The sequence below is a fragment of the Pristiophorus japonicus genome, chromosome 10 (assembly GCF_044704955.1).
Source record: "Pristiophorus japonicus isolate sPriJap1 chromosome 10, sPriJap1.hap1, whole genome shotgun sequence".
In the NCBI taxonomy this organism is placed as follows: Eukaryota; Metazoa; Chordata; class Chondrichthyes; family Pristiophoridae; genus Pristiophorus; species Pristiophorus japonicus.
The window spans coordinates 147701904-147718749 of NC_091986.1; the positions used below are offsets into that span (position 1 = coordinate 147701904).

Genomic DNA, 16846 nt, shown 5'->3' on the forward strand with positions numbered 1-16846 from the left:
TATGAGATGTAATTCTCTCACCAGGTTGCTGAGTGGTCCCCCTCTCTCTATCTCCCACCCCCAGCAGCTCTGCAGCTCCCGATATCTCCAGGGCCCCCCACTTCTGCTGGTGTCAGTTGGGTGAATACTTGAGGGCCACCTCTGGTTCTCGGCCTCTGCTGCGTATTCTGGGCTCTTTTCCCCTGCAAGGAGGGAACGAAGAGAAATTTGAGTGTGTTATGTCTTGAATAAAGAGTCAGACTGGATACTGCAAGCTCAAAGTAAGGTGTGACCGTAGACCTTTATTACAGATCTCAAGAGCGCCTCTCCAGCTTGTGAGACCTTATAGCCAGGTGCTCCCAAGAGATTGTAGGATCCCTTGGAATCCAGGGGATGCCCTTTAGTAGTTAGACATGGTATTTACAGGTTTACATACATAACACTCGCCCGCCCCCAAAGTCAATAGTGTAACTATTTACAACGTGAGTCGATCTGAGACCTTCCTTTCCCTGGTTGATCGTCTCGGTGCAAATGCTGGTGTCGGTGAGTCGTTTGTTGGGCCCTCGCTGGGCTGCTGCGCAGCTGTCCTTGCTCGGCTGCTGCGGGTAGTGAGTCCTGCTGGGCTGCTGCGGGTAGTGAGTCCTGCTGGGCTGCTGCGGGTAGTGAGTCCTGCTGGGCTGCTGCGGGTAGTGAGTCCTGCTGGGCTGCTGCGGGTAGTGAGTCCTGCTGGGCTGCTGCGGGTAGTGAGTCCTGCTGGGCTGCTGCGGGTAGTGAGTCCTGCTGGGCTGCTGCGGGTGATGGGTTCTGCTTCGTGGTCAACTGCTGGGTCGGTTGCCACGTGTGTGTGTGTGTTGGAGGGTTGAAAAAGGTGGGGAGTCTATTGTGGGTTGTTCTAGATAGTCCATAAATCTGAGTTTGGTTTGGTCCAAGTATTTCCTGCAGGTGAGTCCATTTGAGAGTTTGACCACAAAGACCCTACTCCCCTCTTTGGCCAAAACAGTGCCAGGAAGCCACTTGGGACCTTGTCCATTGTTCAACACAAATACAGGATCATTTATCTCAATTTTGCGTGACACATTTGCGCGATCATGATATGTATTCTGTTAAAGCCGCCTGCTCTCTACCTGTTCGTGTAGATCTACGTGTTCTAACGAGAACCTTATCTTAAGTGCCCTTTTCATGAGCAGTTCAGCAGGAGGGACCCCAGTGAGCGAGTGGGGATCTTGTGCGGTAACTAAGAAGGACTCGGGATAAGCGAGTCTGCAGTGAGCCTTCAGTTACCCTTTTCAAGCTTTGCTTGATTGTTTGAACTGCTCGTTCTACCTGACCGTTGGACGCTGGTTTAAACGCGGTAGATGTGACATGTTTGATCCCATTGCGGGTCATGAACTCCTTGAACTCGGCACTGGTAAAGCATTGTCACTTACAAGGACATCAGGCAGGCCGGGTGTGGCAAACATGGCTCATAGGCTTTCAGTGGTGGCAGTGGACGTGCTTGCCGACATTATCACGCATTCAATCCATTTGGAGTACGCATCTACAACCACTAAGAACATTTTTCCCAAGAATGGGCCTGCATAGTTGACATGGACCCTGGACCACGGTTTGTAGGGCCAGGACCAAACATTTAGTGGCGCCTCCCTGGGTGCATTGCTTAACTGTGAACATGTATTACATTTGTGCATGCAGGACTCTAAGTCTGCATCAATACCGGGCCATCACCCATGGGATCTGGCTATCACTTTTATCATTACGATGCCTGGGTGGGAGATCACTGATGAAAGTGTCCCTGCCATTTTTTGGCACCACTACCCGATTACCCCATAGGAGGCAGTCTGCCTGTATAGACATTTCATCTTTGCGCCGCTGGTACGGCTTTATTTCCTCCTGCATCTCTAATGGGACACTAGACCAACTCCCGTGGAGCGCACAGTTTTTCACTAAGGACAGTAAAGGGTCCTGGCTCGTCCAGGTTCTAATCTGTCGGGCGGTAACATTCCATTGACTCTGGATCAGTTCCTATAGAGTGGAGGGTAGCCAATGTGACCCCACTTTTTAAAAAAGGAGGGAGAGAGAAAACAATGAATTATAGACCGGTCAGCCTGACCTCAGTAGTGGGTAAAATGATGGAATCAATTATTAAGGATGTCATAGCAGCGCATTTGGAAAGAGGTGACATGATAGGTCCAAGTCAGCATGGATTTGTAAAAGGGAAATCATGCTTGACAAATCTTTTGGAATTTTTTGAGGATGTTTCCAGTAGAGTGGACAAGGGAGAACCAGTTGATGGTTTGGACTTTCAGAAGGCTTTCGACAAGGTCCCACACAAGAGATTAATGTGCAAAGTTAAAGCACATGGGATTGGGGGTAGTGTGCTGACATGGATTGAGAACTGGTTGTCAGACAGGAAGCAAAGAGTAGGAGTAAATGGGTACTTTTCAGAATGGCAGGCAGTGACTAGTGGGGTACCGCAAGGTTCTGTGCTGGGGCCTCAGCTGTTTACACTGTACATTAATGATTTAGACGAGGGGATTAAATGTAGTATCTCCAAATTTGCGGATGACACTAAGTTGGGTGGCAGTGTGAGCTGCGAGGAGGATGCTATGAGGCTGCAGAGTGACTTGGATAGGTTAGGTGAGTGGGCAAATGCATGGCAGATGAAGTATAATGTGGATAAATGTGAGGTTATCCACTTTGGTGGTAAAAACAGAGAGACAGACTATTATCTGAATGGTGACAGATTAGGAAAAGGAGAGGTGCAACGAGACCTAAGTGTCATGGTACATCAGTCATTGAAGGTTGGCAGGTACAGCAGGCGGTTAAGAAAGCAAATGGCATGTTGGCCTTCATAGCGAGGGGATTTGAGTACAGGGGCAGGGAGGTGTTGCTGCAGTTGTACAGGGCCTTGGTGAGGCCACACCTGGAGTATTGTGTACAGTTTTGGTCTCCTAACTTGAGGAAGGACATTCTTGCTACTGAGGGAGTGCAGCGAAGGTTCACCAGACTGATTCCCGGGATGGCGGGACTGACCTATCAAGAAAGACTGGATCAACTGGGCTTGTATTCACTGGAGTTCAGAAGAATGAGAGGGGACCTCATAGAAACGTTTAAAATTCTGATGGGTTTAGACAGGTTGGATGCAGGAAGAATGTTCCCAATGTTGGGGAAGTCCAGAACCAGGGGTCACAGTCTAAGGATAAGGGGTAAGCCATTTAGGACCGAGATGAGGAGAAACTTCTTCACCCAGAGAGTGGTGAACCTGTGGAATTCTTTACCACAGAAAGTAGTTGAGGCCAATTCACTAAATATATTCAAAAGGGAGTTAGATGAGGTCCTTACTACTAGGGGATCAAGGGGTATGGCGAGAAAGCAGGAAGGGGGTACTGAATTTGCATGTTCAGCCATGAACTCATTGAATGGCGGTGCAGGCTAGAAGGGCCGAATGGCCTACTCCTGCACCTATTTTCTATGTTTCTATTGCTCACTCTCGAATGCTTCCATTACCATGACTAAATCTGCGGGCTGTGCCATCTCCACCCCTGTGGTGGGCAATGGCAGCCTACTGGGAGCACCGGCACAGGTTTCTGTGTGCCTGGCCTGTGGCGGATGGCGTAGTTGTATGCGGACAACGTGAGCGCCCATCTCTGGATACGCGCCGATGGATTCGTATTTATCCCCTTGCTTTCAGAAAAGAGGGATATAAGCCGCTTATGGTCGGTTTCCAATTCAAATTTGAGCCCGAACAGATATTGATGCATTTTCTTTACCCTATAAACAAACGCTAACGCTTTTTCGGTCATACTGTAGGCCCTCTCGGCCTAAGACAGACTTCTGGATGCATAAGCAACCGGTTGCAATTTCCCAAATTCATTAGCTTGTTGCAATACACACCCGACCCCATACGACGGTACATCACATGCTAGTACCAAACGTTTACATGGATCATACAATACAAGCAATTTGTTTGAGCATAACAGCTTCCTAGCTTTCTCAAAAGCATTTTCTTGGCTTTTACCCCATCCCCATTCATCTCCTTTACACAGTAAAGAGTGCAGGGGTTCTAACACTGTGCTAAGACCCGGTAAGAAGTTACCAAAATAGTTCAGGAGTCCTCGAAACGACTGCAGCTCCGTCACGTTTGGTGAGTTCTTGATTGCCTCCGTCTTTGAATCGGTGGGCCTTATGCCGTCCGCCGCGATTCTTCTCCCCAGGAACTCCACTTCAGGTGCCAGGAAAACGCACTTCAAGCATTTTAGCCTGAGCCCCACATGATTAAGCCGATGAAGAACCTCCTCCAGGTTCTGCAGGTGCTCGATGGTGTCCCAACCTGTAACCAAGATGTTGTCCTGGAAGACCACGGTGCACGGGACCGGCTTCAGCAAGCTTTCCATGTTCCTCTGGAATATCGCCGCAGCCGATCAAGTCCCGAATGGGCATCTGCTGTAAACGAAGAGATCTTTGTGCGTGTTGATGCAGGTGAGGCCTTTCGATGATTCCTCCAGTTCCTGCGTCATGTAGGCCGAGGTCAAGTCCAGCTTCGTGAACGTTTTCCCTCCCGCCAGCGTCGCAAATAGGTCATCTGCCTTCGGTAGTGGGTATTGATCCTGCGGTGAGAAACGATTGATAGTTACTTTATAATCACCACAGATTCTGACGGTGCCGTCTCCCTTGAGGACTGGAACAATCAGACTGGCCCACTCATTGAATTCGATTAGCGAAATGATGCTCTCTCGTTGCAGCCTGTCCAGTTTGATCTCCACTCTCTCTCATCATGTAAGGTACCGCACTCGCCTTGTGATGGATGGATCATGCCCCCGGAATCAAATGGATCTGGACTTTTGCTCCTTGGAACTTCCCGATGCCTGGTTCGAACAGCAAAGGGAACTTGTTTGGGACCTGGGCACATGAGGTGTCGTCGACGGATGAAAGCGCTCTGACGTCGTCCCAGTTCCAGCGTATCTTTCCCAGCCAGCTCCTGCCGAACAGCGTGGGGCCATTTCCCGGTGCCACCCAGAGTGGTAACTCGTGCACCGCTCCATCGTAGGAGACCTTTACAGTAGCACTGCCGATTACAGAACTCAGTTCCTTTGTGTACATTCTCAGTTTAATACGAATGGGAGTCAGGACTGGCCTTGAGGCCTTGCTGCACCACAATTTATCGAAAGTCTTTTTGCTCATTATGGACTGACTTGCGCCCGTGTCCAGTTCCATGGACAATGGGAGTCCATTTAATTCAACCTTCAGCATTATTGGGGGACACTTTGTGGTAAATGTGTGCACCCCATAATTCTCTGCCTCCTTGGTCTGAGGCTCTGGTTCATCGTGATCCAGCGTGGATCTGTCCTCCTCTGCAACATGGTGGTTTGCAGGATTAGCAGGGTTTGCAGCTCACCTGCATATACGTTGGAGGTGTCCCATTGTTCCACAGCCCTTGCAAATGTATCCTTTGAAGCAGCATGAATGGAAACGATGATCACCCCCACAGCGCCAACAAGGTGTTAATGGCTTTGTATTCACCACCCTTGCTTGTGGACTCTGAGTCATCTACAGACGTGCAGCTGCAGGCATGTAAGTCCTGCCCTGTACATTTCGATTCGAAAACAACGTTACTTTGTTCACAGTACGTGCAGCAGCACTCGTATGCTGAGAAATTTGTTTGGTATTGTCACTGGTGGCGATAAACGTCTGGGCTATCGCTATGGCTTTACTCAAAGTTGGGGTCTCTACAGTCAAAAGTTTGCGAAGTATTGCTGCATGGCCAATGCCAAGTACAAAGAAGTTCCTGAGCATGTGCTCCAAGTGTCCTTCAAATTCGCAATGTCCTGCAAGGTGCTTTAGCTCGGCGACGTAGCTCGCCACTTCCTGGCCTTCAGACCTCTTGTACCTGTAGAACCGATATCTCGCCATCAGAACGCTTTCCTTCAGGTTTAGATGCTTCCGGACCAGTGTGCACAATTCATCGTACGACTTGTCTGTGGGTTTCGCTGGAGCGAGCACATTTTTCATGAGGCCATACGTTGGTGCCCCGCAAACAGTGAGGAGGATCGCCCTTCTTTTGGCAGCGTTCACTTCTCCTTCCAGCTCGTTGGCCACAAAGTATTGGTCGAGTCGCTCCACAAAGGTTTCCCAATCATCTCCCTCCGAAAATTTCTCCAGGATGCCCACGGTTCTCTGCATTGTTGCGGTGGGGTTCGTCATTTGTATCTCATCACCAGTTGTTATGTTTTGAGTAAAGAGTCAGCCTAGATACTGCAAACTCAAAGTAAGGGGTGACCATAGTCCTTTATTACAGATCTCAAAGTGCCTCTCCAACCTGTGAAGCCTCCTTATATACAAGTGCTCCCAATTGTGGGATCCCTTGGGACTCCAGGGGATAAGCCCTCTGGTGGTTAGACATGGTATTTCCAGGTTTACATACATAACAGAGTGAGAGTGATGGAATGTGTAAGGAATGAATGGGTTACGTCTGTAGTGGGTGACTATGAGGAAGTGGCTTGACATTGCTAAGTGATCACCTGTGGTGTTACTTGCTATGATTGTGATGTGGATGAGTATCAGGGAGGGTTAGTCAGATGGGGATGTAAGTAGGTACATAGAGAAAAATGGGATGTGCCATGTATGTTGGTGTGAGGAGTGACGTACAGGAGTAGGCTTGGGAAGGCAGAGTGATGGGGATGTGGTGACAGGTACATCAGGATGAAGGCGAGTGTGGCATTGCACTCACCTTTCATGACCTCATGAGATCATTGAATCGTTTCCTGCACTAGATCCAGCTCCTCCTGACCACATCCCTGCTGTTGACCTCCTATGCTATCTCCAGCCAGGCTCTTTTGGTGTCTTTGGGAGGTGTACTGCGCCTATCTGCAGGGAACAGGACCTTCATGCTGCTCTCATTGCTTCCACCAGAGTACACAAAGGTGCATCAGAAAATCGGAGTGCAGCCCTCTGCCTTTGAGTACCCATCATTGATGGTTTAGAACTGTATTCAGACCTTTGTATTTCAGTTTTCATCCTCCTCTTGCAACCTTCAAATGAGTCGAATGCAAAGCTGCTTTAAATATGGGTGCTGGAAATGAGTCATCGATGATGTCGTCATCAGACTGGCTTTAATTGGGCTGGGAAACACCCATGACTGCTTTAAGTGGGGCCATTAAGTTAAAGTCCTCCCGAAGAACGCGCTGAGCAGAACATGGTGTTCCCGACCTGCTACACGGCCCGCACGCACACCCACCTACACGCACCCGAACCGACTCCACAATTCCGGCCATCATCTCCGACAATTCAGCAATCCCTTGACCTTCCCAAGCCTACTGCACTACATTAAATGTCAGCCTACATTATGTACTTAAATCTATGGTGAAACTTAAACCCACAACCTTCTGACTTAATCCTATTTTCCAGTCCTTTCCCATATCTTTATATATTCTTCCTTTCAAAATACTAATCCAGTTCCCTTTGAAATGAAGTTTTTGGGGCAGATTTTCCTGCTCCTGCATCTGGACTATTGGATCATCTGAGCACAATGAATGAAGGACAATCTGGTGGGGAAGAGTGCATTAATGTACAGAATATCATCAAATCCTACTGGCTCAATTTTTCTCTATTCATTGGTGCAGCCAACTGCTAGTATTCTAGTGACACTTACCTCTGTTAGTAGCATCCTTGGTTCTGAGAGGTTTTCAAATTATGAAAAGTTTTTGAGAGGTTAAATGGTGAAAGATTATTTTTATTTGCCAACAAATCAGTAACAAGGGCATAGAATCAGGATTATTAGCAGAAGAGTGATGGGGATCTTAGAATTTTTTTCACACAAGTGATCTTAGAATATTTTTGTAGAAGTGGCTACTGAGGCAGACTTTATGGGGCAGATTATTTTGTTTCTGGCGTTATTGGATTAAAGAAAACCGTGAATAGAGAAAAACCGAGCCAGTAGGATTCAATGATATTCTCCTCCCCACCAGATTTTCCTGTATTCGTTGTGACTCACTGCAACATCAAAGTGTTTGCCATCTACTTTAAAGGCAGCTGCGTGACTCTGAAATCAGTCCAATTTCCATCCACTTTTCTCCTGCTGATTTCCTGTGTTCTTGCATGTGGCAAGGTACCTCACTACAACATCAAGGTATTTGTCATCAACTTTAAATACAGTTACATCATACAGCATTTCAAAATAAATCTCTAGTTTTTAAAAAGACAAAATAAAGCTACCAAAAAAAAAATAAAAGGAATCTTGCTTAATAGCTTTATCAAAAGTCAGAGAGGAGACTGATTTCAGAATAGCTGTAGAAGCCCATTATCTGCGGTTTTGTGACTGAAATCAATTCCTTTTCCATCCACTTTGCTGCTGCTGACAAGAAGAGTAGATTTCCTGTGTCCTTGCACATGGCAAGGTACTTCACACACTTTGTATGCATGCTCACGCCCTTTGAAATATATTGCCACGTGAGGGATTGAAAAATCTGCCCTGTCCTTGATTTTGAACCCCTGCACTATTTCTGTTCTATAATCTCCAAATGTTACTGTCCATGATTGTCAGTGTTAATGTTAGTGCATCTTTTGCAAAGTCTAAACTTAACTTAACATATTGACGCAGTGAGGCAGTAACTCTAACCACCACAAAGGTTACAAAGGCATGAAAGTGAGGTCAGAAATTATGAACTGAAAATCAATCCGCAAGCAAGTGAAGACTGTTACTATACTGCAGATACCACGTCAAAATAATCATGCTTTGTTATGACTTTTATTTTTTGGCCATTTACCTTCCCTGATGACCAGAGGAGGTGCTCATAGGCCAGCAATATGAAAATCATGACCTTCCTATTGCCAACCAAAATGGCAGGTCGAGCCAATGATGGCACATGAAGAAACTGCTTTCACACAGTGGTGATTTTTAAATCTCCCTACCCAGCGGGAATGGGGTAATAGCAGAGTTAAAATTACCTTGGGAGATTTGCTGCCCCATTTCCGCTTGATTCCCGCTATTTAAACCTGTTATTTTAAGTGTTAGATGTCTGAGGCACCCGCTCATAGCATCTCATTAGGACCCTGATGCGTTTTTTAATGTACCAAAACTGAAGTCCTGGCCAGCACTGAACCCGCAGAGTAAAACCTAGTGCGATTGGTTTCCAAAGGGCAGTCTTCAGAGGGGCACTCATCTGCAAGCACTCCAATCGTAGGTTCCTGTTTGCTATTTTTTTTGATTTTCACAGGAGAGTTTGCCTTGGAGATTGTTTTATTTTCTAAAATGATGCTGCTAACGCGCCCTCATTAAGCTCGCAGGTGCCATTTTTGCTACTTTGGTTTGTTTGCATGAGGAGGGGAAAGTGCAGCAGCAGGCTGCCCTGACACAAGAAGCAGCAGGTGGAGGGAGGCTGCTCTTCTGCAGACAGGCTGTTGAAGACCTCTGCATACTCATGCAACCAGACTTACTGCCTGCTAGGTCAAGTGCCATGCTGTACCTGTGACAGTGAAAGTCACCATCGTCCTAACTTCTTTGCTTCAGGCACTTTTTCAGGGTGCTACAAGAGACATTTCCTGCATACCTCAGTCTGCTATTCATAAATGCATCAAGCAAGTAACCCAATGCCCTCTTTAGCAGGACCTATGACTACATAGCCTTTCCAAAGGATGGCATTTGTCAGAATGATTTGCTTCAGTGGCTAGAGTGCTGATGCTCTGCGACAGAACACTACATACACTGGTAGCAGACTCCTCCAAACTTTCAGACATGGTACTGCAATTTATTAACCTTTCCTGCATTAAGTCCAGGTTATGAGAGATACTCCTCATATTGACTACCTCTGCTATTTTTCTCCAGGACTGTTGAATGTTCTTCTTGCGCATCTTTTTTCCCATTTGATGTCCTCTGTGCCTCGCCTCTTCAACTAGCATTCAGTGTTTAAATAGCCTGCCGAAAATCCTGCCCTGAAAGTGAGCGGGCTGTCCATCACTGATACAATGGTGGGCCAACTGCCCAAATCAGGTGTTAATGAGGCCCCGCTGTTAAAGTGCTCACAATGACGATGTCGGGCAGGCACCATGCCCGGCCCTTCCCCTGCACACTCAAAACCCGCTGACAGTTAATATTCCCCTTAAAGTCTCTCACAGACTCCACATTTCCCAGCCAAGCTTCCTGTATCCCAGCAAACTGAATTCAGGATCTTTACCCAGCATCTTCTAATCACTCCATCCTATCAGATGGATCTTCTTCAGCAATACTTCCTGCCTGCTCAAACCACCCATCACTACAACTCTGCCCTCTGAAATTCTCTTTCCAAATCACTCTGCCTTGCTACCCCTCTGTCTTCAACATCCCCCTCTCTATATGTACATACACTTTTTTGGCTGCCGCTTTGATTTACATGATTGATTGAGAAGATCCTAAGTATACGATTTGCAATCCAGCCTCTGGCTATAGCATGGCACTTGACCCAGATCCTGTGTAAGAGGAAGGTGGAATGCCCAGATTTTCCTGAAGATGTACAGCTGTGGATCAATTACAACCTGGCCAGCAGCATGAGGCTGAAAGCATAGAGGGATCTCACCACCAAACCTCCCTGGGCAAACTATCCAGCTTCTTCGACAGCACCTCCCAAATCCATGACCTCTGCCACCTAGAAGGACAAGGGTAGCAAGTGCATGGGAACACTACCACCTCCAAGTCACACACCATCCTGACTTGGAAATATATTGCTGTTCCTTCATTGTCACCGGCTCAAAATCTTGGAACTTCCTCCCTAACAGCACTGTGGGCGCACCTTCACCACACGAATTGCAGAGGTTCAAGAAGGCGGCTTACCACCACCTTCTCAAAGGCAATTAGGGATGTGCAATAAATGTTGGCCTTGCCTGCAACGCCCATATCCTGTGAATGAATTAAAAAAAAATTCCATCATGTTATCCAAATGCTGTGACCTGCGAGACAAGTGCTCATTACAATTGCCATAGCCAGATCAAGCATCGCTGCGATGATGTGAGTTTGTTTTACATAAACTGCTCCTTCTCTTGCCTTGGAAGACTTTAGTGAGTTTGCTGTATGTACACTGTTGCTGCCTGATGCCTGATAGAGTTGATTGTATGGTTTGGGCTATTTTGCACTTCAATTTATTTTCGAACACAGCAGTTCAGTATGGAAATGGTGATTTCTGTTGCAGTTTAAAAGCATAAGCCAGGAATGAATAAAAGGCTCTGTCTTTGGCTCACACTCCCTGCAAACATGAATCCGTGTTGGGCACATAGAATCAGCCCTATTGTGGCAAAGCAGTCGCTGTTTTATTACTGAAATGTGTATTCTCCCTCCAACAGATTCTTTGCTGGGATGAAAAGGCTTTCTATATTGAGCAGGAGTTCATCTCCTGCAGGGACAGCTTTGTGTGTGCCACCATGCTGTGTCGACAGAACGTACTGTACAGCACCCCAGACAAGTTGCTGCAGCTCCTGTGTAAGAGGAAGGTAGAATGCCCAGATTTTCCCGAAGAGGTACAGCTGTGGATCAATTACAACCTGGCCAGCAGCGCGAGGCTGAAAGCATAGAGGGATCTCACCATCAACACCAAACTTCCCTGGGCAAACGATCAAGAAATCAGGAATGGAAGAGATCCACGGTTATGTTAGCAGTGATGTACCGCTGTAATTTCAACATTCTGCTCTAGGCTTCATTTTATTTAAGCTCCTGACCAAATAACTTATTTTGTGTTTTAAAGGAAAAGTTTAGAATCACTGATGTGAGCTTTACATTATAAATCAGTGACCTTAGATGGTACATTCCTCAGAACCTGTATTTATGCTCGTTTTGTTATTGTCACATCTTTATTGTTAAATAGACAAATGTACAACTTGTACTGACTTGAGGAAATTATATTCATAATTTTCTGGATGTTTGGAGATCTTCATTAACGTATATTATTAAAATTGCTATATCCGCCATATCTTCCCTCAAAGCCCAGTGAAATCCTTTTGTCTGATGTCTGTCGCAATTGCTCTAATGATTTTCCAATGCTAAAAGCTGCCACACCTGGATCAATTACACTAAAATACATTGAGGAGGAGGAGGGGATTTTCAACTGCTGGCCACCTGCTTCCTGCTTGAATAAACAGGCAGAGGAAAATCTGGTGGAAACCTTGGAGATCTGGTGGAGACATTTGCCTGCCTGATTTAATTTTCTGGCAGGCCTTTAATTGGTTACCCAGTACTCTCGCCCAAAACTGGTGAACATCTGTTTAAGTAAGCAAATCGAGGTTGTAAGACCCCATATGTGATTTTAATGTGCATGCTAGTTCCAGTTGTACCAGGCATTGAGCGGCCTAACCAGCATCTCTAAAGGGATCACTGGAGGTCACTCAGGAAAAGGTAAGCTTTTGGTTTTTTTTTAAGAAAGATTTTTATAGGGCCATGAGAAATATTTATGATCCTCCTGTGCCCACAAAAGCCAACCAATTTTCTGCTGTCCAAAACAGATGAGCTGCAGCAGAGTGCTCGTTTGGCAACATGAGGTAAACTTCATGAGGCCCAAACCTGAAAATGGCTCAGGTCTCCTGACAGTGACCTGGGACCAGCACCGCAGGAAAACCGCTGACTTTGTACCTATTTTAGGCTGAAGTTGAAAATCCCCTTTGTTGAAAAGAACAGGGCTTCAAAATTGTATGCAGATTGTTGCCCCAAAGAAACGCCACTGACCTGTTCTTGCGTTCAGTGATAGAGTCCAGCGTTGGCCCCAACCATCGTTTGTGGAGTCAGATCATTTGCATACTTTGTTGTAGGTGTCGCTCCCATTTAGCATGGGAGTAGTGGGTGAGTCGTAGAAAGAACTTAAGATGCAGTTGTTAAAATCAGCTCTCACTTTAAACTGTCAGCCACAGGCTGGGGGAGCAGCAGGTAAGTGGTGAACATTCTTTAAGACTAAATGTAGTCTTAGTGGTTTAAAATGCCCCATTTGAGATTTTATGGAACTTTTAAAGAATGTCGACCATCAGATAGTTCTGAATAAAATGCAGCAAATGAAAGAATGAGTGCCCATGGGAGGAAACCTCACAAAACTGTTGAGAAACATGAGGAAGGAGCAGCACTAAATGCTACTAAACTGCAGAACAGTACAGGAAAAAGTTTATCGAGCTGACGGTGGAGGGCATGGTCATATATCGGCCACTGTCCTCTCTCATTCTTGGGCACCGTGGGCATCAACACATTCTTAACTTCCTAATATATCTCACACAAATCTCCTCACTATGATGGTTTAAGGGTTCACTAACTATATCTTACATTATCAGTTGGAAACTACCTGTAGAAAAATGATTTGCATGATGAGCTTTAAAACCCCTTACTCCACTTTAATAGAGTACTTCACCAGATCTATTACATTAGCTGTTTGATGCCACGTGGGAAATATCCCTCTAATGCTAGCCTTCAACTAATTGTTTTAGGAGAAACTCCCAATAATTGTTTTCGGAGAAACTCGCACTCAGAACCCGTGAAAGATGGGAATGAAAGGGGCATACAATGGCCTCCATGAAAGTAGGCCATAGAGGTCCTGGGAGGCACTCTAATTATTGGAAACAATTAAGTTGGTGGGATAGTGCATAATAATGGGTACAGATCTGCATAATCACTGTGTGATCCCTGTAAAGTATCAGCTAAGAGCTTCCTCATTCTTAGCTGTCTACTTAATCTCCAGAGGTTATGATCGCCCATTTTTAGGTATGCCCTCTCTTCTTCAAAACCACCACAATAACAAGGGGCAGAGGAAGATGAAGATGATATAAATTATATGAACTCAACAAGAGATGTCTTCCTTGTAGACCAAGATGATGAGAATGGGAATAATGAAGAGAAGGTTGTATAGGAGTATAGATGCTGCACCATGTTCCTCTGCTCCAAATCTCAAATCACTCCCTGCATCACTTGATTTCCTCACTTCAATGCACCAGCTCAGATATTCCAGGTAGCATCGCATCTATATGCAAGAACTAAGGTTATTGTCCAAGGATGTTCAGTGACTGACGGGCATGATACAGGAGTCCGTATATCTCATTTGCAGCAACAACATGGAGGGTCTTCCCTCCTTGCAGGCATCAATGTAGTATGTGCAGCTTCAATTAAATCTACGACATTCTCCCACCTAACAGGTGGCCCAGGACTTCCACTGGAAGGGCAAGCAGCAGCACTGAAACAGTAGGTGACAGGATGGAGAGAACCCTGCATTTGGGATTTCAAACACTTGGGGCAAAGATACAGGTAGCTGTCTAGGCCAGACATTCCACTGATCAATGGACAAAGATTCAGAAAATGGCATCAGCTGGAGTTGATCTGTATGAGGTCACCATTTCTCAAGACAGCAGGCTTTTAGCTTATCCCCTCAGAACACCACACCATGTATAAGGCAACAGCAAGCTGCCAGAGATGCCACTTCTCTGGACCGAATGGTACTGTCATAACAGCAGTACCAATTCAGTCCCAGGAGTCTTTTGTACCACAACAGCTACCATCACCTGTCACATTACTGGCCCTCAGGTTGTACCTGAATAGAAAGGAAAACACATTTAGACACCCAGGAGAAATAAGTTGTGAAGGAGTAGGATGGCAACTGTTGATATTTGTTTCTGTGACAATAAAAGAGTAGAGGCATTTATTTTGTGCTCAGTTATTCATAGATCATGCTAGGAAGTGCAAGATTGGCGAAAACAGAAAGGTGTGATGTGCTGTGAAGTTTCAAGATGTGTTTTTTTGAATGGAAAGATTCGGGCATAATGGAGTAGTATCAGTAATGACAACATGGGACACTTAAACACAGGAGAATGCTTTATTAATTGAGTTCTGATGTCCCTTGCATCCATCACTGAGGGGTCCTCCAAATTCCGGTCCTCCTGATGCTCCCTTCCATGCTCCTTTGCCTCCAAAGCAGCTGGGGCTACCTACCCAGGAATCTCCATGTTCAAGCCTTTTTTGGACTGCAACAAGCTACCACTCGTTCTTGGCTGATGGTAGCTGATTCCAAAACAAAGGTCAGGAAGAACATTGAGCTGTGAGGAGAGCTGCATGCTGACTAGCTCAACAGCCAACTTGATGGCCAATGTAACAAATCAGTCATCTGCCACTGAGAGGACCATTCTCCATGTTCCTCTAACTTGGAGGATGAGTAAAATGATTCTACACTGGTAATTTAGCCACACATACCTTTTACAAATACTAACAATTTTCAAATGATGCCCCTGGGCTCCGAAGACCTTAGATTGAATAATGATCTACCTAGATTCAGCGGGAATGATTACTTTATTGAAGTAGCATTGCTATGACATTTTGATTTTATAAAACGTACAAGAATTTTATCGTCTAGCAGCAGGGAAGTGAGAGTCTTCTTGCGCCCCCATTTTAAAAGTTCCCAATAGTGTAATAAAACTACACAAAAGCAGTAGCTTTATAATTGCAATATTAACTCCATCCAACAAATAATAATTTTATAATTACAATATTTCAAACATTTGGCACCATAATTCAGTAAGTACACACATGCCCAAAGCCATGAGGACCACTGTTCCAAATAGCAGAGATTGTGTCATCTGCCCAGACGAGGCAGGCAAGGGTGTAACAGTGGCCTCCACCCCAGTCCACCTCTGGAGTGTGACTGACCAAAACACACTCCACTAGGGTATGCCCAAGACCCTCCCAAGGGCTAAGTTTTAAAAGCTCTTCATCACTAAAGGGTTCAGTTACCTTCGCTTGGTAAAAGTTTGGGTCTTTCAAAGAGCCTCACCGGGGCTCATGCCAGAACACCAACAGTCTTAACAACAAAAGTGGTGCCATGCAGATACCAGCCAATTTTCCACCGCACCAGACCAGCGAGCTGCTGCCGAGAACTCGTTTGGCACCCGCAGCTCACTGGTAAAATTGAAATGAGGCCAAACCTGAAAATGGTTCAGGCCTTCCTTCTGTGGCCTTGGGGTGGCACCATGGTCTCACTTCCAATCCGCGCCTCCCCCCCCACCCCAGTGTCTCTTCAGGTATGGGATCAATAGTTAATGGTGGTATTGAGGGATGCATGATAGAATAATCATATAATTATAGAGTAGGCTTAATGGACCCAATTACATTTCTCAGTCCAGACTTTCTTATGTCCTTATTCATCCATGACTGTTTACTGTCTTTTCAGGATATGGTGCCAGCAGCTCAGAAACCATCATAGTATTCCATCATCTCAACTTGCAACCCTCGCCTTCCAAGTCAGATAATTGTCCAATCCTATGTTAAAGATGTTAACTGACATAAATCAACTACTTTATCTTGGTGTCCATTCCTCATAACCATGACCTTGTTATAAATGCCCTTTGTAATCACGTCTTGCTTTAGCTGTGTTAGTTTTGCACTTGTGTCTTCTAGTTCTATGCTCAGAGCCCAAAATAAATAACCTGCTTTCATCTATATTATCCATTGGTGCCAATATTTTAAAAACCGGGACTGGTTGCTTCCTCTGATGAGCCTGCAGGATTTTCCTAAAAATAAATGAAAATCAGACATTTGTATGATCAGGCCTCCAGAAATACTGATCAGTAGCCTCAGGAATAAACAGCTTCTTTTCTTTTTCCTTCCTTTTTTGGTGATATTTTATGCTCGATATGAGGGACAATTCGTGTTGGAAACGCTTTCTCATTTTAGGTAATCATTGTCAGCATAAAGCACTCCCAACTCAGGTATAACATCGTTAAAGCTCCTTGTACTCTACCCTAACCCGACTGCACCAATGTGACATTTTTTTATTCCTCAACAGCCATCCTGTACCCTTAGTGAGACTGCCAATTTAGTAGCAAATGCTTTCAACAGACTCCATTCAGCAGATCTGCTTGACTTTGACAGGTTTTATTGACTCGCCAATAAATT

The 16846-nt window shown here is 45.5% G+C and overlaps 1 protein-coding gene across 1 annotated transcript in view; it reads left to right on the forward strand.

The window, feature by feature from the left end:
* LOC139275123 (protein THEM6-like) overlaps nt 1-11898 on the forward strand; it is a 69270-nt gene extending 57372 nt beyond the window's left edge. Inside the window, exon 4 of the mRNA XM_070892162.1 lies at nt 11284-11898. Coding sequence (XP_070748263.1) covers nt 11284-11511 — 228 coding nt within the window. The 3' untranslated portion in view covers nt 11512-11898. The remainder of the gene's footprint in view (nt 1-11283) is intronic.
* Nucleotides 11899-16846: the final 4948 nt, after the last annotated feature.